The following is a 21,784-nucleotide window of genomic DNA, read 5'->3' as shown; positions in this document are numbered from 1 at the left end:
TTTCATTCAAGGCAACACACATGCAACAGAGTTAAGAGTCAAACTGGGGTAGGAATAAGTATTTTATCATACGGTTATTTTGTAACTCAGAATTCCTTCTATTAAAAAGTTATTTTTAATGTTTATATGATTTTAGCAGACGTCTGAATCAAAGAAAGATTAGTCATCAACAAAATAATGTTTCCAGCCATTTTCCAATTTATTTCAACTATGCAAATCCACCAAAATGTCAACTAGATTTGCCATGTGCATTACATAAATATACTGAAGATTTTCCCTTTATCAGAATGGGTATGAGGGAAAGGGAATAGGTTGAGAGGGAAGGGAAAGTTTAAGAAACCTGTGATTTGAAGGAGCTGATATGTTTCTCAAAAACAAGAAGATGAAAAGCTTACATAACAAAACACAACATTTGCAATGATAAAAGAGTGTGGAAAAGATGCAGATACATCAATGATTTTGATGTAAATTAAATTTAGTTCATTTTTCTTTGCTCATATTTTATATGCTTAATTTCTTTAGCTTATAAATTCTAACTCTTTTCATGTACTTTGTGTAACTTTCCTTAGTCCAAATGGGAAAAATGTATCCTGTATGTCCTCGACTTACAACCACAATTGACCCTCAGATTTCCATTGCTAATTATGACAGTTGTTAAGTGAGTTGTGCCCCATTTTATGACTTTTTTGCCACAGTTGTTAAGCAAATCACTGGAGTTGTTAAGTGAATCACACGGTTGTTAAATGAATCTGGCTTCCCTCCCATTGACTGCTTGTTGGAGGCTGGGAATGTTACAAATGGTGATCACATGACCCCAGACAGTGCAGCTATCATAAATACATGCCAGTTGCCATGTGCCTGAATTTTGATCATGTGATCACTGAGATGCTGCAATGGTCGTTAAGTGTGAAAACAGGTCATAAGTCACTTTTTGCAGTGGTACTGTAACTTCGAATGATCACTAAGTGACCGGTTACAAGGACTATCTGTAATTGTGATTACAGTAAGCATAAAAAGGATAAAAGGGTAAGAATCATATAGTGATATATTGCATGCGAAAGGACAATATCATTGACTTGGTATAAAATGATATATTATTAAACAAAGAGGATTTTGAAAGAAACAGAAAAATCATAGCAATTCTCTATGTTAGGGAAAATGTTTAGTGTACTCAGAACACTGGAGTACACTCTAACACTATATACTATTATTATATGAATTATTATTCATATAATGAAATGAAGAATTCTTAATCTAAGATCCTATGAAGCTAACTGAAATGTTCTGAGTTTTCATACTTTGCCTGTACCATTATTGCTGATACTGCAAAAGTAGTTTTCAGATAGAAAATACAGTGAAGGCAGCTCATTGCTAGCAAAAGCTTCCACTTTTTTTCAAATCCATATTCCAATTACTTTCAATAACAGCCACAATATTAATATCTACCCTGTGTGTACACATGATTAACTTTGTAGGTTGATGAGATCCATATGGTGGGCTTTCCAGCTTCTGGATTTATCCCTAGCTTCAGGAAAAGTTCATTCATGTGTGCACTGAATGCACTGAGAGAACAGCTGGGTTGATTCTCCTTGTCTTCACTATTCAACAAAATTCAGAGAAGTTCCCACATCCATCCAGCTGCAAACATAAAATCTTCCCTCAAATTATCATCAAATGTGGCACAAGGCCCCAGATCACATTCAAGTAGTATTTGGGGCTACTTTTGCAGAGAATTACAGTGACATTGAACATATTAGTTCAAAAGTTGAACACCCTTAGTTACTCCCTGAGAGTACATTATGAACTAAAGTGCCCAGTAGCTCTCTCAAATTAAACAAGTCGGTTACTTTAATCTTTTGTGATGATCATTCTAGAAAAAAGGTAGAGCCCCCCCACCCCAAGGCAGTTTTTCTTTTTGTCTTCTCCCAAACTCTTCCAAACAGTTCTATTGGATTGTCATGCTTTTGACCTTCAATGAATAAGCGAGGAAGAGATCCCATGACATTTACCTTGAACAACTGAACTCCAATGCAGGCAAACATGAACTGCAACAAAGTGGTCACGATCACAATATTCCCTATGGTTCGTATAGCTACAAATACGCATTGAACCACATGCTGCAAATAAAAATCAGAAATAAAACAAGTTGAATTTTTCACTTTTGAGTCGTTTAAGTCAGTGGTTCCCAAACTTTTTCAGTCCACCGCCCCCTTAGTGCTACAAACTCATCCTCATTGCCCCCCACCCAGGGGTGGGATTCAAATTTCTTAACAACCAGTTCTGTGGGCATGGCCTAATTTGCAGGTGTGGCTTGGTGGTCACGTGACTGGGTGGGTGTGGCTTGCTGTATGGGCATGGCTTGGTGGTCATGTGATCGGGTAGGCGTGGTTTGGTGGTCATGTGACTGGGTGGTCATGGCCAGGTGGCCATGTGCCTGGCAAACCAAATACAAGTCGTCCTCGCTTCATGGCCGGTTGCTTAGCAAGTGTTCTAATTTATGGCTGACTTCCCCAGAGCTACTTGACCTGTTTTGGGAGTTTTGACAGCCATGCGCGCGCGCGCGCACACACACACAGATATGCGCGCACACACACACACACAGAGATACGCGTGCGCGCGCACACACACACACACACACACACGCTCCCTTCTAACCCTGCTGGAGCAGGTGGTTGGACTAGATATCTCATTCACTTTCTCCTCCATCTCTTTCTTTCTTTCATTCTTTCTTTTTCTTTCTGTCCCTTCCTTCCACCCCCTCTTTCTTTGTTTACCCCTTTTCTTCCTTTTTTCTTCCTCATTTTTCTTTCCCTTTTTTTCTTTTCTTTCTTATCTCTTCCTACTCTCTCTCTTTCCCTCTCTCTTTCTCTCCCTCCCTCCCTCCATATATCCCATTCACTTTCTCCTCCCTCTTTCTTTTCTTTCTTTCTTTCTTTCTTTCTCTCTTTCTTTTTCTCTTTCTTTCTTTCTTTCTTTCTTTCTTTCTTTCTTTCTTTCTTTCTCACTTTCTATCCCCCTGCTTTCTTTGTCTATCCCTTTTCTTCCTTTCTCTTCCTTTCTCTCTCCCTTTTTCTTTTTTTCCCTTTTCTTTCCTCACTTTCTTGTCTCTTCCTCTCTCTCTTTCTCTTACTTTCTCTTTCTCCCTCTTTCTCTTTCTCTCTCCCTTCCCTTCCTCCTTCATTCTCTCCTCCTAAGCTAGGAGACCTACCTGAAACACACACACACACACTTCCAACAAGGTAGTCATCAGGCAGTATTGCTCATGACGAGTTTCCCAGAGTCCCAGGAGCAATTGTCCATTCACGCCTGGTCTCACGTTGCCCAGAAAAGCCGGCAGGCAAGCCTTCTGGCTCCAACAAAGGGGCCGCAGGTGGGACTTCCACCTCTCCCTCTTTTGGGGAAAGGGCTGGGAACTTCAAGCGAGGCTGTAGCCTCGCCCACTGCAGGAGCTGCGGGAGAAGTGAGCTGCAGGAAAGATGAACCAGCCCACCCTGACTGGCTCACCAGTCAGGGCAGACCTGTCGCTACTCTCCCTGCTAGCCCGCATCTTGTCAGCTGCTGGGCCTTGCAGGTCGCAGCTGCTGAGAGGGAATGCGGGAGGCAACCAGGAAGCATGAGGCTTATGCCACCTGCATCGGCCCTCTGCCAGCCACCCCTCTGAGTGTTTTAGCTGAGTGTGGGCCACCGCCATGTAAGCTCCATGGGTAGAAGATCCACTCTCGCGAGGCTTGATTCACATTATTCTCACAGCGGTGGCCCGCATTCAGCCAAAGCGTGCAGGCTGGAGGGCGGCAGAAGAAAGGGGCGGCAGGCAAGGTGATAGGCAAGCCTCTTAGCGCCCCCCTGCCGCCCCCCTTGCCTCTTAGTGCCCCCTAAGTCATCCCACTGCCCCCAGGGGGCAGTACCGTCCACTTTGGGAACCACTGGTTTAAGTACTATTATTGTTGTCACTGAGCCATCTTATACACCTGTGCAGTACCACTGAGAAGGCAAAAATCCACAGGCTATTTAGACTGTTTTGGGAAGCAGAAAAGAGTAAGAGCATCATTTCGTCATAAATGTCTCACAATAGATAAAACTGCCCACTTTCTAAAAACTTTATCAGCTTTTTATCATTTGTATCCATGGTGAAAAAGCTAAACAGCAGTACCTCCTAAGGTAGTGATTTTGGGGAGAAGAGGACCTAGAACTTAAATGAACATGTTGCCTTTGTTTAGATAACAAATGGCCACCCTTAAGCTGTCCTGGAGCCCATAAAGATTTTTGAATGGGACAGTATTAGAGAAAATCTGTACCCTCAGGTAGCATAGCCAGGCCTATGCTGTACTTTGCTCAGAATTGCCTTTCACATTTTACAAACAATTTACAAGCAACACCTAAGAGTCACCAGTTCATTTAAATGAAATGGGTGGTGTAGAAATTTGATAAATAAATACGAATATGGATCACTGCATCAAAGAGAAATTTCCTGCCCCAGAGCATTTGCAAGTCAAATAATTTAATACCAATTCATAAGCAATTCATATTGGCTCCAATCCAATATTATCCCAGAAAAAAAAAGGGGCAGACTATTTTTTGCCATAAACATGAATGACATTTATATATAGGAAGATAAATAGAATTGTACACTTTTGGGCTCTTATTACCTTGAAGACAGAAAAAAAAAATCACCTGCTGTTAACAAGGAATCCTGCCTATCCGAACAAAGCAGATGGACTGAATCACTGCCTTTATATTCCTTGCCTAGCACTAGAAAAGACCCCAAGCTGATTCATTCAGAGAAGTAGCATAAAGCAAGAGAGCATTTCATCTTTCATGGACTGGTAACAGTTTTCTACCTTTAAACCCTTCGCTCTGTTGATTGCCCGCAGTGGTCTGAGGACTCTCAAAACACGTAATATCTTCACTACATTGATTGCGCTGGACCTAGAGAAGAACATTGAAGATCAGGATTTACCACCATTCTAGGCATTATCTATGAGCTGAAAATTATATAGTGAAATAGACATGATTGAGCACAGAAAGCCAATATTATAGTATGTTTACTAATTCATATGCTTTCAAATAAAATGTACAAGACATATGGAAGAAGATTTGTAAAAGTGTCGTATATCTTTCCTTGGAATGTTTCTATGGAGTTACTTAAAACTGCAATATAAAGCATCTTTACATTAGTTAAAAGTATATTTAATCTTTTCATAGGAAAACATTGCACTTATTTAGAACGTCTTCAACTTAATAATTTATATGTAATTTTATTGTAATACCTTAAAAATAAAATGTTTATTGGCCTGTCAGCAGAGATTTTATTCTTTTTACCACTGCATGCCCACGTTAGGTTTTGAGGTTTTTGTTTTAAAAGTTAAAAATATTATTCTAAATATATACATGAATTCTGTTCATAGAGTCTTTCTACTACATGCTGTTGTTATTATTACTATTATTATCTCTTTTATTCATTAAACATGAAACTTAGTCAACTGAACATTAAAAAATGCATCACAAACACCAGTGACTGGTACTAATGGTTGATATGGGTTGCTGCTAGCGTCCTAGGTATCAACCAAGTATCTTCTTAAAATATATGATGTTCTGAGTAGTGCAGTTTTTTTGCAGTTCCACTGGTGTTATTGTAGGAATTAATTTCATCCTATTATTATTATTATTATTATTATTATTATTATTATTATTATTATTATTATTATTATTAACAAAAAACAACTATGCTGGGTTCTAAATACTAGAAACCATTCCCAAGCGTTTGGGACTGCGTGATGTATCGGCGGATTATGTGAGCAGAACCCAGTAAGGTGGCCTTCTGCAGCTGACCAATGGTGATTTTGTCAGTGCCAATTGTTTTTAAGTGCTTGCCTAGGTCTTTAGGCACAACACCCAGTGTGCTGAGTACCACTGGAACCACCTGCACTGGTTTATGCCAGAGTCTCTGCAGTTTGATTTTCAAGTCCTGATATCTGGTGATTTTTTCAAGTTGTTTCTTGTTGATTCTGCTGTCACCAGGTATGGCAATGTCGACGATCCATACTTTTTTCTTCTCCACAATCGTGATATCTGGGGTATTGTGTTCCAAAACTTTGTCAGTCTGTTCAGAAGTTCCATAGCAGTTTTGCATGGTCATTTTTGACCACTTTTTCAGGCTTATTATTATTATTATTATTATTATTATTAGTAGTAGTAGTAGTAGTAGTAGTAGTACTAGTTGTTGTTGTTGTAATATATTATCTATTATAGTTTAGATGCTGCATCTAAGACTCTAAAGGGGAGGGAGCTCTTAGGGACAGGTGTATTAAGCTGTGTATGACCAAGAGGGAAGAATGACAAGGCAATCTGCCAAATGCACAGCAGGTAAAGAGTAATTAGAAAAAGGATGCCAGACAAGGGCTCTCAGAAGCATTTCACCAAATTACTAATTCAGAAAAGACCAACTCTACAGTTATTTGATTTCTGAAAGATTTTTTCAACATACAATTTGCCTCTGTTAAACCCAAATCCCAGCACAGGCAGAACTTCCTGGCCAACTGCAAAGAAGCTCAAAGCCACTGGAAGGGCTAGATTAATGTGCTGAAGAAGCGGGCTTTGGGAGCGGTGTATTCTTTGTAAGAGGCTGAACTCTTCTTTCTTTCTGCTATTTACCACAGCAGCCTGACAGTTTTCAGACTGTGTGAACTTAAAAAAAAAAGTTGTACTAGCTTTATGAATCAGATTAATTATGTGTCTTTACTGAAGTTTTGGATTTCACTATAAACCATACTGTCTGCTCTTAATTAGGAATCCATGTGTCATAGTTCGCTGATATTCTTTTTTTCTTCCTTGCCCATACTTTCATATGCTTTCTGCCTCCTTGGCAAAACATGTGACATCATCTTTTTCTTTTTTAGTTCCCTAATATATGCCTGGCACTCTGCTGACCAAATAATTAACTTCTCTCAACATTATGATCAAGTAATACCCTCTTTAAATTCCCATACTGATTTATTCTAGCCTTCAAACTTTTCCATAACTTGATCTTACATTTCTTATCCTATCACACCAACGTCCTGATATTGTCCTGCTTATAAACAATTCTCAACTTTATATCAATCTCAGCCATACAAAATTCTCCTATTTTAAATTACTCAGTGCTTTTCCCCATTGCTGTGTGCGCTTGATGTTAATGTGTTATATTGAACACCAATACAACACTGCTTCTGTTTTCTTCAAATCTGTTCTCAAACCCTATGATGCTTTAAGTTCTTCCTCCTAATTCATATTGTGACTAAGGCTTCAACATAAATCAAATGCATAATAATGAAACAAACAAGATTGGTTTTTTCCCTTTTGCTTCTGGTGCCATTATCTCCTCTTTTGGTACAAACATTTGACCAAGATAAAGGACAAGGCATGAAGGAGCAGAGAGAGAGAGAGAGAGAGAGACAGAGAGACAGAGAGAGAGAGAGAGAGAGAGAGAGAGAGAGAGAAGAAGAAGAAGAAGAAGAAGAAGAAGAAGAAGAAGAAGAAGAAGAAGAAGAAGAAGAAGAAGAAGAAGAAGAAGAAGAAGAAGAAGAGAGGAGGAGGAGGAGGAGGAGGAGGAGGGGAGGAGGAGGAGGAGGAGATACCATTTGCAGGGAGAACCTTCATCTAGCTTGTGCTACAATTGTGTCTGCCTTTCCTTGATCCAACACTCTTCCTTACTATTTATATAACATATGATAGTTGGAAAGATGCGATAGCTTACTCACTGGATCCCAAAGGAGATGAGAGAAACGCTAACCACCAGCAAGTCCAGGATGTTGAAATAGTTCCTGCAGAAGGAGCCTTTGTGAAGGAAAGCCCCATAAGCAGTCATCTATAGGTAACCAAGATTTTACTGTTAGCAAATGCTAAAGATTTTCAGAGTAACCAAAAGGAGGGTCAAGGAGAAAAGCTCTATACATTTTAGCACAAAGTTTCACATGAAGAAGGCAAAGAGGAGTAAATGTATTTTTCAGAAAAGCGCATGCTAGAAAAACTTGCTAGTAGCATCGGATCCAACTAAGGATAGGCTGTTTGCAGCTTGCTGTTTATTGCCTTTCGAATACACTTTTCTTTTTGTTAGCTTTCAATGTGACATTCATTCTAGAATTTTGTAAAATGTACTTTCCCATATGATTATTATTTAAATGGAAACTCTTTTTTTCATAAATCTCCTTTAATGAAAATTAGTCTGGCGATCTCAATAGGAAGGACCTTTTCATAGTGCTACCAGATCCATATTCTTTAAAGTTTTAGAAGTGTCATCATCCTGCTTAATTTCTCAGACTGAATTGAGGATTATATCTCTGCTGCTTTCTTACCAACAGGCATGGTTTTGATCAATACAGTTTAGTCTGCTATTATATTGGTTCTACAACATGAGTGATCTAGGTGTCCATGCAAGAACCTGAGGTTTGATTTTTATTATCAGTGATAACGTTGATATATCTGAATCAATATTTGCAATCACTTATAAAATCTAAATGTACTATTAACTAGATTATAGCAGTTTCTGCATGGATTTTTTTTTTACCAGCAACACTCTCTTCCAAGAAAATAAAAATTTGTGTAATTCAAAATCTTGGGTCTGTTTTTAATGGCTTAGAATATCAAAGAATGCCTTCTCCAAGGACCCTCAAGGACTTCAGTAGTTTTTGTGAAGTGAGGCTGTTAGTGGCTTTGTGAAATGTGTTCCCCAAGGACACACACTTGGCACGTATGTTGCTGCTTTTTTTGACATCAGGCTGAAACATTCCTTTTCCCAGGCATTTCATTATTTTTAGTCCCTTTGATCCTAATGTGCATACATCACACTGGGATAGTATCTTTTTCATATTTTTCCTGTGCCACAATAATAACTTACTTAACTGTTTTGTCTGTTTGCTTTGCATTTATTTAATAGACTAAGACAATACAAATGTCAATCCTGTGATTTGATTTGATTTTGAAATGTTTATAAAATAATTAGGCTTGGCTAATCTAATTAAGTTTCTTTTTGCAGATATACCTAGTTGCTACAAGAAAAGTATTACCTGCACACGGGATTTGAGCATGACTCCTTAAATGTTTCAGACCTGAAAACGTCTTATAATCAGGATACTTATTTTAATTTTTTATTAAATTTAAAATACTGATTGTAATACGAGGAACAAACAACCATAGTTGCATCTTCAATTCTTGCAGCCAACCCGGAATACACTGCATTAAAATTTTGTAATTTTCTGTTAGTCTTTATCTGCTAAAGATGCTATATATTTAAGGCTACAGCTTTTGAATCAGAGCAATGGCACCACTGGATTAAAAAAAAATCCACATAAAACTGATTAAAAATTAACATTTAAGATTCTCCATATCACTGAAAGATAAATAAGTCAGTCACAACTGGGGAATGGAGGGTCTTAAAGGCACTGGATATTTTTTACAATAAATGTTGACATGAATGCGTGATGGACAAGAACAGGATACAAAAGAGTAGAAAATGCTGAGTATAAATTAGCAGAAAAATATTTTCTGCTATTTAGAAATACATGTTTAGAGATCACGGGGATTTGCTTTCTAGATATAGCACCCAATTATTTACTGAATTGAATAAAGTGATATGGTAAGCCCAGAAGTAATTATATAAAGACTTACTTAATTATATTTTTCCTAAGAAACAAATGTCAAATTTCTAAGAAAAAAAAATGCCACCACACAAAACTCAAACGACAGTTTGGTTCCTACATATCTTCGGATCCCCAAGTCAAAATCAAACAAAACATACTAAGCATTAGTGTTGTGTGTACAGTTCATTTTATAAACAAGGCAAAGAGAGCCTGGGTGCATTCTCAATTAACATTACTCATATTAACATGTATTAATAGTTTCAGCTTATGTCCAATCCTTTACAGGAGAAACCTGAAGCAAACTTTAGTTCCAGATGGGAAGAGAGAGTTGGAAAGAGATCTATTTTGCAAGGATTTTCTCTATTTATAGGACATTTTTAAAAAGCATCAAACACAAATTATACTCAGCTCTGATTGAAAATTTCAGGATTAATCAGATTAGCTTTTCTCAGATTGGATATTGTGTAGACAGGCCATTTATGTTCTTGTATTTAACTAAAACAAAGCCTAGATTTTTCTACTCAAATAGTTTATTTTTAAAATGAGAGTTTTCTTAGATGGCCAGGAAGGCTATAATGTTGGTGATGATTTTTTTTTTCTGGACAATATCTCTTTTTTCTTTTTTGGTGTGAAGGAAAGCTTGTCTTAAATTTAAGCCTTTTTTCCTTTAAAGTATGTAAAGTATGTATGTAATTGTAATTCTGACCTTAACCTAGATCTTTAATTAACTGTAGAGCAATATTACTTTGACATAGTTATAAATTTTATATAGGTTGGTGGAAAGGTTAACGCTTTACCAAGTAATGTTGAAAGGCATTCTTGGGTGCTCCAATTAGTAGTAACAATGAATACAGATAGCCCTCAATTTAGGATTACAACTGAACCAAAAATTTCTGTTGCTGAGCAAGAAAGTTGTTAAGTGAGTTTCGCCCCATGTTTAAAATCTTTCTTGCCACAGTCCTTAAGTGAATCACTTCAATTAAGTTGGTAACATAATTGTGAAGCTAATCTGGCTTCCCCACTGACTTTGATCATCAGAAGTTAGCAAAAGGTGATCATATGATCCTGGGCACAGCAACTGTCATAAATATGAATCAGTTGTCAAGCATCTGAATTTTGATCACATCACTATGTGGATGCTGTAAATGGTCATAAGTGTGAAAAATGATCATAAATCACTTTTTCCAGTGCCGTTGTAACTTTGAATGGTCACTAAATGAATGGTTGTAAATCAAGGATTATTTGTACCGGGGGATAATAAAATTGCTGCTAATTATACCAGTCTTGACTACTGGTAACCTTTAGACTCAATCCCTAGAGAATCCTCCCCATGCATAATAATTTTGGAGCATGATTTAGGGGGGAAAAACCCTCACAGTGATACAAGTAGTCCTTGACTTACAATCACAAGTGACCGTTAAGTGAATTTTGTCCCATTTTATTACCTTTCTTCCCACAGTTGTTAAGTGAATCACTGCAGTTATTAAGTTAGTAACATGGTTGTAGAATGAATCTGGTTTCCCCATTGACTTTGCTTGTCAGAAGGTCCCAAGAGATGATTACATGACCCTGGGATACTACAACCGTCATAAATATGAGTCAATTGCCAAACACTGAATGTTGATATGTGACCATGGCAATTCTGCAGTGGTCGTAACTGTGAAAAACGGTCATAAGTCACTTTTCAGTGCTATTATAACTTTGAATGGTCATTAAATGAGCTGTCATAAGTCAAAACCTACCTGTATTCTAAACATAATGATAGCCAGAGGCTAACCATAATAATTTTAAAATGAGAGGGATCTTATTTTTATTTTCCCTATTCCGCCTGTGAATGTTTCAATACACTCTCACGTAGTCTCCTGCATGTACATTTCTCTTGGGAAATCACATAGATATACAATTGCACAAATCTTCACAATTGGAAGTGCTTTGGAATACCAACAGATGCTACAAGCTTGGACTAAGATGAGGTTGTCTTACCCGTGGAGCGATAGCAGGAGTACCCCTTTTCTACTGTCTATAAGGTTTAATGTTCCTCTTAATTTTTTCTAAGAGAAGATTATTGGCAGAAATAAACAGGGAACAAGGCATCATTCGAAGCTTTTGTTTTGTAGCATTTGGGGCACATTGTAGCTCTGTGAAAGTTTAAGGGGAATTGCCCTTAGTGGATATACTATGTGGAATTCAGAACTACACCACGTATTCTAGTTATCTGTGCTCTACGGTATATGAGAGCAAAATTACAAGATTGAAGGAAATGTGATCTTTTAAACATTGATGCGTTAATATTATGGAAGAACAATACTGAAAGGTGATGTAATCTTCAGTGGCTGTGTTGACAGGTTATCTATCTCATTGTATCTGGCCACAGCTTAATTACTTAACTCAGTTTTCTGGTCTTAGATGTCATGCTGGATTATAAATTTCTCATCCAGGTTGGAATCAACAACACCAAAAGATTAAAAGGTGATGCTGTAAGTTTGGTTTCAGTATGTCGGAAGAAACTCAATCAGGGGTTTCCTTTCTAGACTTTCTTCTGGTTAGTCTCCAACATTTTAAACAATCTAAAATTACCAAAGTAGCATAATTTATCAACCAGTTACCATGGCCTGATAGGGATTTAATAATTTTCTCCACCTTTTCATTTTTTGCAGTTTCGAGGTGGCTAAAGTGTGCTCCTATTTCAATAGATGTATGCTGCATTGGCTATTTCAGCCACTGTAATTTAACATAGTAGGCTACATTTAATATAATTCCATTTTTGACAAGTATATTGAGGGAGTTTTCGATTCATTTATATTTGCTCACACTAGCAAATTGCTAGGAATTCCTGGTCTATTTGGTGGAAATTCCACTCCCTAAAGTCAATTTAGCACCACAAGACATATAAAAAAAAATTGTACTCTAAATAGTCTGACTTATGTCAGACCCCATGTTGCCTGAGTTCATAATGACAGGTTATAATGTGGGTTTTAAAAATTTTGTTTTGTTATGTTTTAGGTTAAGAGCGATATAAGGATATTAGGAGAGCTTATCACAGAGTCCTTTTTTGTGTGGTACGTGTTTATTGCTTCCTGAAATGAAAACATGTAGTGTTCCAGGCCATTTATTGTTCCCTGAGCTTCCTGGATAATTTGGTTGCTATATACCAAGCACTAACAGGTGTACTAACAAATGAGACTGTAGTATTTACAATGGATTAGTTTCTAAAACATGCACAATCACAACTGAGCGACAAAGGACACCTATCTACAGAGAAAACACTTCCGATTTAAAGCAGTACATAATGACAAAGCAGAAAGCAAGAGGGAGCACAGAAGGCTCACATTGGTTACCTTAAGAATAATTTCTAATGTAAAGATACTAGTGAAGACATAATCTGCATTGCCTAGGATCTGAAAAATAAGCACAGTTGGGTTAGTGATCACTGAGCATGGCCAAAACACAAACAGGTGTGTTGGGTTAGCAACAGAGAGCAGCAGAAAATTAGTGGGCTTACAAGTGAGAAGCTAATGGAAGAGGAGATGGGACTTTACCTTCAGGGCAATTTCAATGGTGAAAATGACAGTAAAAAATATATCAAAATAAAAGAGAACCTGTAAAACAAAAGGGAAGGGGTGCAGGGAGAAGGAAGGTATGTGAGTGAATGCTGTAAAACTAAATTACAATATTAAGTCAAAATGAATAGCTACGTTAAGGAGCTCTGTTGGTGAGTGACTGCAACTTTTTAATGAAAGCAACAATCAACCTAAAAGCAGGAAATTTAAATAAGTTTTCTTTGTTCATTATTTTGTCACATCTGCTTTCATGAGAAAGCAAAGTACTATTTCTGTCAAACAGTATTTTGTAAATTAAACTCCTGGCCAGAAAATTTAAATTTAAAATGTATGCTTCCTCCCTCCCTCCCCAAAAACTATTATATGTATGTAACTCTGTTTTATTATCAAGGGAAACAAAGTCAATTTTGAAAGCCAAGCTGCCTAAGACTTATTGGATGATCCTATATTGTTATAAAGCTACACCTTGAGTTTTAGTTTTTGTTTTAAGTGGTCCTAAGTATTAGCTATCATTCAAATCAGTGAGACTTACTCTGGGGTTACCATAATTAAGATTAGGCTGCAAAGTGCAAGGTAGCTCCATCCAATCCTCAAATAGGGATAGATTTGATTGTATGTAAACAAAATGCCAAAGTAGATCTGAGTTAGATTTGTTCCCTGAATGTTGTTCACTATAGTGTCAAATATACAACATTGTGTTCCTTTTAACTTTATAGTTAGTCTGATTAAACTTCACAGGTTTAATGTCTCTGAGGGAAGAACAGAAGCTCATCATTTCACAAAGAAAAGCTGATTGGATGGAACATATTTAAAGATATGTGAGGTTGTTAAACAATGCCGGAAGAAAGAGGTTTTCACCCAATTGAGTTTTCTTCCTCACTTTTAAGCTTTATCAACAAAATTCTATGCCAGCATAATTAAACATGACCGGATTAATGCTCAGTTTAGCATAGCACAATGTAGTTTTGGAGCTATTTTGTTGAGTTCACAACAATAGTTCTTAATTACTTTATTTTAAAAAGATTGGAAGTGGCTCTATTTTTGAGAATTCAATAAATGTACGGTAAATAACAAATTAAATAGCTGGACAATATAATTTTACATCATTTACAAAAATTAAACAATACAGGTCAAGACCCTTCAGTTTCAATTACTCATATGTAATGCCTATGGATTTAGAAACACTTCAAAACAACAGTAAAAAAAGCCTGAAACAATATATGATCATACAAAATTTGCAGCTGCTTCTCTTCCTGGAATGGGATGTTACAGGTGCTCAGGGGGCTATCTTGAACTGAAAACAATTTAAAGGATATGTCTAGTGCATAAAAAAATATGTGTTGAACAGAAATTATTATAAAACATCCACAAAAACCAAATCTCACTTGCTGACTGACAACCAGATGATTATTCGGTTTTAAAACATATTAAAATCAAAATAAATCCCCATTTGATGAAAAGAGAATGTTTGAAGAACTGGCCACACTGTTGAACAATTTGGAAAATATCACATTGGAGTATAGATTTGATAAGAATATTAAAGAAATCTTACCCAAAATCTGCTATGGAATCTACTTCATGTATATAGCAGGAAAAGCCTGCATAATTGAATAATCTTTCCCCTCGTGTGCTCATTTTCCAGCATATCGATATTAATGAATCAATTAATTTGTATGTGTATGTATAGAAATCATCCATCACGTACATTTTAACCTGCTGATACCACTTTGCAGAGACGGCATAATTCAATATTCTGGCAGTAGGAATGAACAAAGCCTTATATATTGGGGAGTTAAGAGAATTTGGACTAGAGCCAAATTCTGCATTTTGAGTCTTCCTATGTTAATACCGAGTACAGGTGTTCTCTTCAGAGCTCTGATTGACTATTGATGAATGCATAGAACTTTCCAGCTTCCCATTAATTTTAGTGTAGAGATCAGCGGCCTTACTAATATTTCTGGACACTTTTACATAGCATCAAAGTATTGGTAGCTTTTTAATTTACAAACCTGTTTCAACTGACAAGATAACTAAATATCATGTGCAACTGTTAAATGTTATGATTCTTTAGAGCAGTGTTTCTCAACCTCAGCCACTTTAAGATGTGTGGACTTAAGTCCCAGCAGTCCCCAGCCAGCCTGAAGAAACACAGCTTTGGGGGACTATCTTTCCATAGAAGTAAAAATTGAAATTATGCTTAAAAGTGGGAGAAATCTTGCCCCTTGTTTTTATGCATGTTTCTTCTGTAAATTCAGTCCCACTGAGTTCAATTACATTTATTCTGAAGTAAATGGAAATAGAATTGCAGCCTTAAATGCTCATAATTATCAGGTTATTTTATGTATGATTACACATGTAATTTCTGCTGTATAAATATTGAGAATTATTAGCCTATTAAATTATATTTTTGTCATGTGATTCAAAATACCTTGATAAAGCAGCATAGTTTTGCTTTTACAACGCATTCGGATGACACATAACACAGATTTCTTGTTGTTACAGTGAATATCATTCTGTATCACTTGTATCCTTACAATTTATATTGACTGTTTCCTAGTATGATTTGATTGTTGATTGTACCCTATGACTATCATTAAGTGTTGTACGTTATGATTCTTGATTCTTAATGAATGTATCTTTTTTTTATGTATACTGAGAGTATTTACACCAAGACAAATTCCTTGTGTGTCCAATCACACTTGGCCAATAAAGTATTCTATTCTAAGAGAATCATCAGTAGGTAATTTCCCTGGATTTTCCTTTCTGTAAACAGACCGGGTGAAATTTTCCCTTTTCTGGTTGGTCTATTAAATTAAGTGCTGGGTGTTTCTGAAAAAGGAATAGTATAAAAACCAGCGAGGGGGTTGGAAATATTGATGATTTCTTGTAATCTAAATTTATACTTTTGAAAATATTTCCACATGTATTTCTTCTTTCATTTTCAACAGAGTTCAAACTCTGAAACAAAGATTTTTGTATAAATGCCTCTGAAAGTGCCAGATATAACAGAAGTGAATACACTGCCCATTTACAACTCTTCATACCCCAAATATAATAAAATAACAACTCTCTCAAAGGGAGCTGGATTACTATACTTTGTGGTGGCTTGCCCTTGCCTTCTGGTGTATATTTTTGACTATATAAAGTCTTGATTATCTCTCATCCAAGTATGAACTTAGTCTGGCCTTGCATAGATTTTGAAATCAGTCAAACCTGCTGCCAACTGCTATGGCTCTAGAATGTTTTATCTTCCTTTAAAAAGAAAACATGTTTTGGGATGCATGGCTGAGAATGGGGAGAATGGTTTAGATCAGTATTTCCCAAATGTGGCAACTTTAAGATGTGTAGACTTCAACTCCCAGAATTTCCAGCCAGGGAACCGAAGTCCATATATCTTCAAATTCATAAGATTGAGAAACACAATTTAGATAACATCAGTTCAAGCGCACCTATATTAAATCACTTATATTAAATCAAATCTGAACGGAGTATCATATGTTTAACATACAGGATGCTCCAGTCCTTGCCATTTCCAAATCTGGCTGTAAAAACATTTGCTTGACAATTTACAGAGTGAAATTTTGAGGTTAAAAACACTGATGACCTGTTTTAGTACAGGAAAGCTTCCCAAGGAAGGACTGAAAATAATTTGCAATGTAATCATACATAAATCTACTTGAAGTTAATTTCACTGATTTCAGTGAGAGTTACTCCTGGTAGGTATGTTTAAGTAGCAGCTGTAAGGGCCATTCTTCTCTCAAGGGATCCATTGCAATAGTTTTATTGGAAGGGTAATGGATCCTTAAAAGTCGTTTTGAGGTTGATTTCCTAGAAAGCCCATTTTACTGATGTCATTTGTTTATTTATATACATTTGACCATATAAACTTTGCTGAAGTAAAAAACTCACATAAATGTAGCAACTCAACTGCTTAATTTAATATGCGTTCTAGATTAATTTACACAAAATTATACGTGTGTATTATAAGGTAGTCCTCGACTTACAACCACAATTGACCCCAAAATTTCTGTTTGCTAAGTGAGACGTTTGTGAATTTTATCTCATTTTATGACCTGTCTTGCCACGGTTGTTAAGTGAAGTATTGCAGTTGTTAAGTAACACAGTTGTTAAGGTTTCCCCATTGACTTTGCATGTCAGAAGGTCACAAAAAGTGATCACATGATCCCAGGTCACTGCAACTGTTGTAAATATGAGTCAGTAGCCAAGCATTTGAATTCTCATCACATGACCATGGGGATGTGCAATGGTTGTTAGTGTGAAAAATGATCATGAGTCACTTTTTTCAGTGACATTATAACTTTGAACGGTCACTAAATGGAATAGAATAGAATAACAGAGTTGGAAGAGACCTTGGAGGTCTTCTAGTCCAACCCCCTGCTTAGGCAGGAAACCCTACACCACCACTTCAGACAAATGGTTATCCAACATCTTTTTAAAAACTTCCAGTGTTGGAGCATTCACAACTTCTGGAGGCAAGTTGTTCCACTGATTAATTGTTCTAACTGTCAGGAAATTCCTCCTTACTTCTAGGTTGCTTTTCTCCTTGATTAGTTTCCACCCACTGCTTCTTGTCCTGCCCTCAGATGCTTTGGAGAATAGCTTGACTCCCTCTTCTTTGTGGCAGCCCCTGAAATATCAGAACACTGCTATCATGTTACCCCTAGTCCTTCTTTTCATCAAACTAGACGTACTCAATTCCAGCAACCATTCTTCATATATTTTAGCCTCCAGTCCCCTAATCATCTTTGTTGCTCTTCTCTGTACTCTTTCTAGAGTCTCAATATCTTTTTTTACAAACTGAATGCAGCATTCCAGTGAACTGTTGTTAGTCGAGGACTACCTGTACTGACTGGGTAGTTCTTTCTGTTTAGGCACTAATTTAGATCATGAGAACTTTGTAAGCATTACGGTAGTCATCTGGTTTCTGAATCTCCTTCTGAATAATCTGCAGAAAAGTGAAAAAGTGGAAAGCGTACTTGATTTCTAACTGAGTAATGGCGAACTGGGTCCTCAGCTGCCAGAGAGATGCTGCTGAGCAAGATGAAAAAGAGGATCAGGTTGGTGAAAATGTTATTATTAACGATGCGATGGCAGTGGACCCGAAATCTGAAAAGAGAGGGGGGGGAGGGAGAGAGAGAGAGAGAGACAGCCTTATTCATCAGATATTACAGAGATCAATGTTTTATCTCAACCCCTCGATTTCTTAAGCTTATTTGTAGGCCAGATGCCCACCGAAACAGAACATTTGACCACATAAATCTTCATCAATAATCTGAGGTAAAACAGCCCACTCACAAATTTGCCACCTCACTGAAAGTATCAGGAAGATGGATTCCTACTCATGACTTTCAACCTTCTGTGGGGGGGGGGGGGAGGATGAAATAACAATTGCGACTTATGATAGCCGTGATTTTAAACATATTTTGGCATTGTAAATCTGAGCGGAGGGACTTTGTGACTGAACTCACCTAAGCCACAAGGGTGTCTAACTGAAGATCCAAGTAAAACGATTCAAGTAAATCAATGCGGTTATTTTTTTAAAAAAGAAGATGAAACTGTTATGGGGTTGAGAAAGGGGAGAATACTGTACTTCTTTTTTCAATAGGGTGAGGAGTTTTGTAATTCCCTATGTCGAGATAGTCAGTTAAGATAATAGCCTTAAGATTTTGTTGTGAATGAATGTGGAATTATTACTGGAAAAACATTTACATTTTGCTTCTAATCCTTCCCTCTCTTATTTCTACTCTTCTCATATCTGTATCAAACCATTCTGCTGAAGATACAAAGATTTTATGTCTTGGAGACATGGTTGCCCTTTCCTAAAGCCCCAACCATTTATGTCATCACGGCCAATTGGGCTTTCATGGCAGTAAGCAGGCCTTTGGGCTAGATTAAGAGCAGAGCTCTTATTCATCCACCCCTGATATAAACCAAGAAGCTTTTTCCCCCCCACAGAGCAATTCTATCTTGAGATACAGATTGTTTTTCTTTTCCATTTTCATCTAGAATTTGTCTCTCATAACGTTCTTAGAGATCAGTGACAATAGTATACATTTTCCTATATCATAGAATTATCCACTCTGTAGACTTACATTGAACTAGATAGATTACAAAGCATACAACTTCCCACCCTTTCTTAAAAGCATGTTATCGGGACTGTTTTCATGATGGCACAAGTTCATACAAAAACAACATACTTGTTGCTAGGACTGAAAATGAAAAAAGCAGTGGCTTCCGGCATTGGCACCGCTTTCTCCTTAAGATGCAGTTCAGACATAGGCCGAGGGCGAGGCCCAACAGGCATCTCCGGTTCTTCTTCGTCCTCCTCTCCTAAAAGGTAAAGGTCTTCATTTTTAGAATGATTCATCATAAATAGCCTATTGGTTTATCTCATAAAGGCATATCTGATTCTATCTTGGTCTTAAAAAATTAAAAGTATTCCAACCTATCCCAAATTGAGGCCCACTGGTAACATATCTACTTGTATAACGCAAGTACCACTCCAGCATTGTGGCCAGCATGAACCATGTTGGCTAGATGTCATGGAGATTCTCAATCCCAAAGGTGCTTTTCAAAAGGCAACTGGGCTTTCTTGATTTTTGCCTTGAAAACATTTCACATCTCATCCAAGAAACTTATTCAGGTTTCAGAACTGAAAAGGATGAAAAGTGAAATGTTTTCAAGGGAAAAACCAAGAAAGTCCAGTTTTGCCTTTTGAAAAGCATCTCCAGGACATGTTAGCTAGGAATACTGGAAGTTGAAGAGGGTCAAGGAAGACTGACTTGTTCTCTGTTTTAGGCTAATCTGAAATTCTTCTGCCAAAATTATATTATCTCATAATTTGAGAGGTCGGAGAAGGCTATGTTTCGACCTTGATAGAATGAAAGATCCTAACTTCTGTGTTTAAGATTGGAGTCTGAGGGACTATGTACCTCCATCTATGTATACTTGAACAACTCTGTAACTCCTAGCAGAAAGGGAGACTTTGATGCAAAAATCAAACTCGATCCAAAACCTTGGCAATTCTTTGTATGTGGAAATTAATTTCAGACCAAGAAGATAGTGACAGAGACCAGTGCAGAGCCCTTATTCAAAAGAATGAAGATCTTTGCTGGAGTCTCCAAACAGCTGCAAGGCTAAGTAAATCTTACCAGACTATTGGGCTTACTGTATAGCAGGGGTGTCCAACCTTGGCAACTTTAAGACTTGTGGACTTCAACTCCCAGAATTCTGGGAGTTGAAGTCCACAAGTCTTAAAGTTGCCAAGGTTGGACACCCCTGCTGTATAGTCTCATATCTATTCATATGGTTCCAAACAATGCAAATACACACCCACACCCATAATTAAATGCAACTTCTACACTTATTTATTTCTAAAATTCAGTTAATCAACTCAATTATTTCTCATAACAGCTAATGTAACAGTCACTGTAGACTGCAAACGTTACATAAAATCAATCATTAGTTGAAATATTTAATTCAAAATCAAGCATTTCTGATAAGCAGACTTGTTTTTTTAAAATGTCAAACTTCAATCAACAAGGGAACTTTTTAACATTGTGAATGGGGAGAACATATTCCAGAAGTTCAGATACAAATAATTAATCATTCAAAATTAAACCTGCCAATCTCGGGCACAGAGTGGCAAAGCCAGGGAACTGAGCAATCAATCAGGAACAAGAAGAGAGGCAACATTTCTCTCCCGTTCCATCCTGGCTTTTGTTTAAGCAAGAAATGTGCCCCAGCCTGGGAAGTGGTTGAAGAAGTACAGTACAAGGAATTAGACCTCTAGGAAAAAAAAACACTAAGTACTGTAGTTATAAATGAGAATATTTAAAAAAAAAGTTTTTTTCCATGGACTTGTTGAATGCAAAAGTATACTTTTTACTCCTATTTTCAAATCTGTGTGAGCAACCACCTATATCTGCTTCTGAAATTCATACAGGTAGTTCTTGAGTTATAATGGTACATTTAACAATGGTTCAAAGTTACGATAGCCTCAAAAAAAAATTATGACTTGTCATTGAAGGTACAATTGTTGTATCACCCTTACAATCATGTGATTGCAATTCAGGCCCTAGGCAACAATCTTTGTAAATTACAATTACATCTACAAAGAGTGCAGCATCTTGCAGTCATATAACCAGGAGACCAAGCAGTTACATGTGTTTCCGTAAAGCACATGTTACACCTTTGCTGCAAGAGTTGCATTGGTTACCAGTTTGACCTAGTAGTTAAGGCATCAGGTAAGAAGCGGGCAACTAAGTTCAAGTTCCGCCTTAGCCATGAAAGTCAGCTGGGTGACTTTGGGCCAGTTATTTTCTCTCAGCTGAATCTACCTCATGGGGCTGTTGATGTGGGGAAAAACGGGAGGAAGAAGTCGTGTTAGATATGTTCATTACCTGGAGTTGTTGTAAAAATAGTAAAAGCAGGATAGAAACAAAGAAACAAATAGCAATTGTGTAATGGATTCTGGGAATTTTATATTTTTATATTTGTATAAATTAATGCATACAAGTAAAATGACCTAGAAAGCTTTTAGACATATTAGCCACCAATTTTTTCCCAACACTTCAATATCCACATCCA

The 21,784-nt window shown here is 37.0% G+C and overlaps 1 protein-coding gene across 11 annotated transcripts in view; it reads right to left on the bottom strand.

Moving 5' to 3' along the window:
• Window positions 1-21,784, bottom strand: part of CACNA1C (calcium voltage-gated channel subunit alpha1 C) — a 446,749-nt gene that overhangs the window by 81,543 nt on the left and 343,422 nt on the right. For all 11 annotated transcript variants that reach the window (XM_087968599.1, XM_087968607.1, XM_087968602.1 and 8 more), the window contains 6 exons: window positions 19,393-19,525; window positions 18,172-18,301; window positions 12,953-13,012; window positions 7,737-7,843; window positions 4,839-4,926; window positions 2,010-2,117 (listed from right to left, as the gene is read on the bottom strand). In XM_087968599.1, the coding sequence (XP_087824725.1) occupies window positions 2,010-2,117; window positions 4,839-4,926; window positions 7,737-7,843; window positions 12,953-13,012; window positions 18,172-18,301; window positions 19,393-19,525 (626 nt within the window). The remainder of the gene's footprint in view (window positions 1-2,009; window positions 2,118-4,838; window positions 4,927-7,736; window positions 7,844-12,952; window positions 13,013-18,171; window positions 18,302-19,392; window positions 19,526-21,784) is intronic.

The sequence above is a fragment of the Notechis scutatus genome, chromosome 6 (genome assembly GCF_049901735.1).
Source record: "Notechis scutatus isolate UNSWTSFEM ecotype Mainland chromosome 6, rNotScu1.2, whole genome shotgun sequence".
NCBI lineage: Eukaryota > Metazoa > Chordata > Lepidosauria > Squamata > Elapidae > Notechis > Notechis scutatus.
The sequence above is the reverse complement of the archived record's forward strand: the minus strand, read 5'-3'. Positions and strand labels throughout refer to the sequence as shown.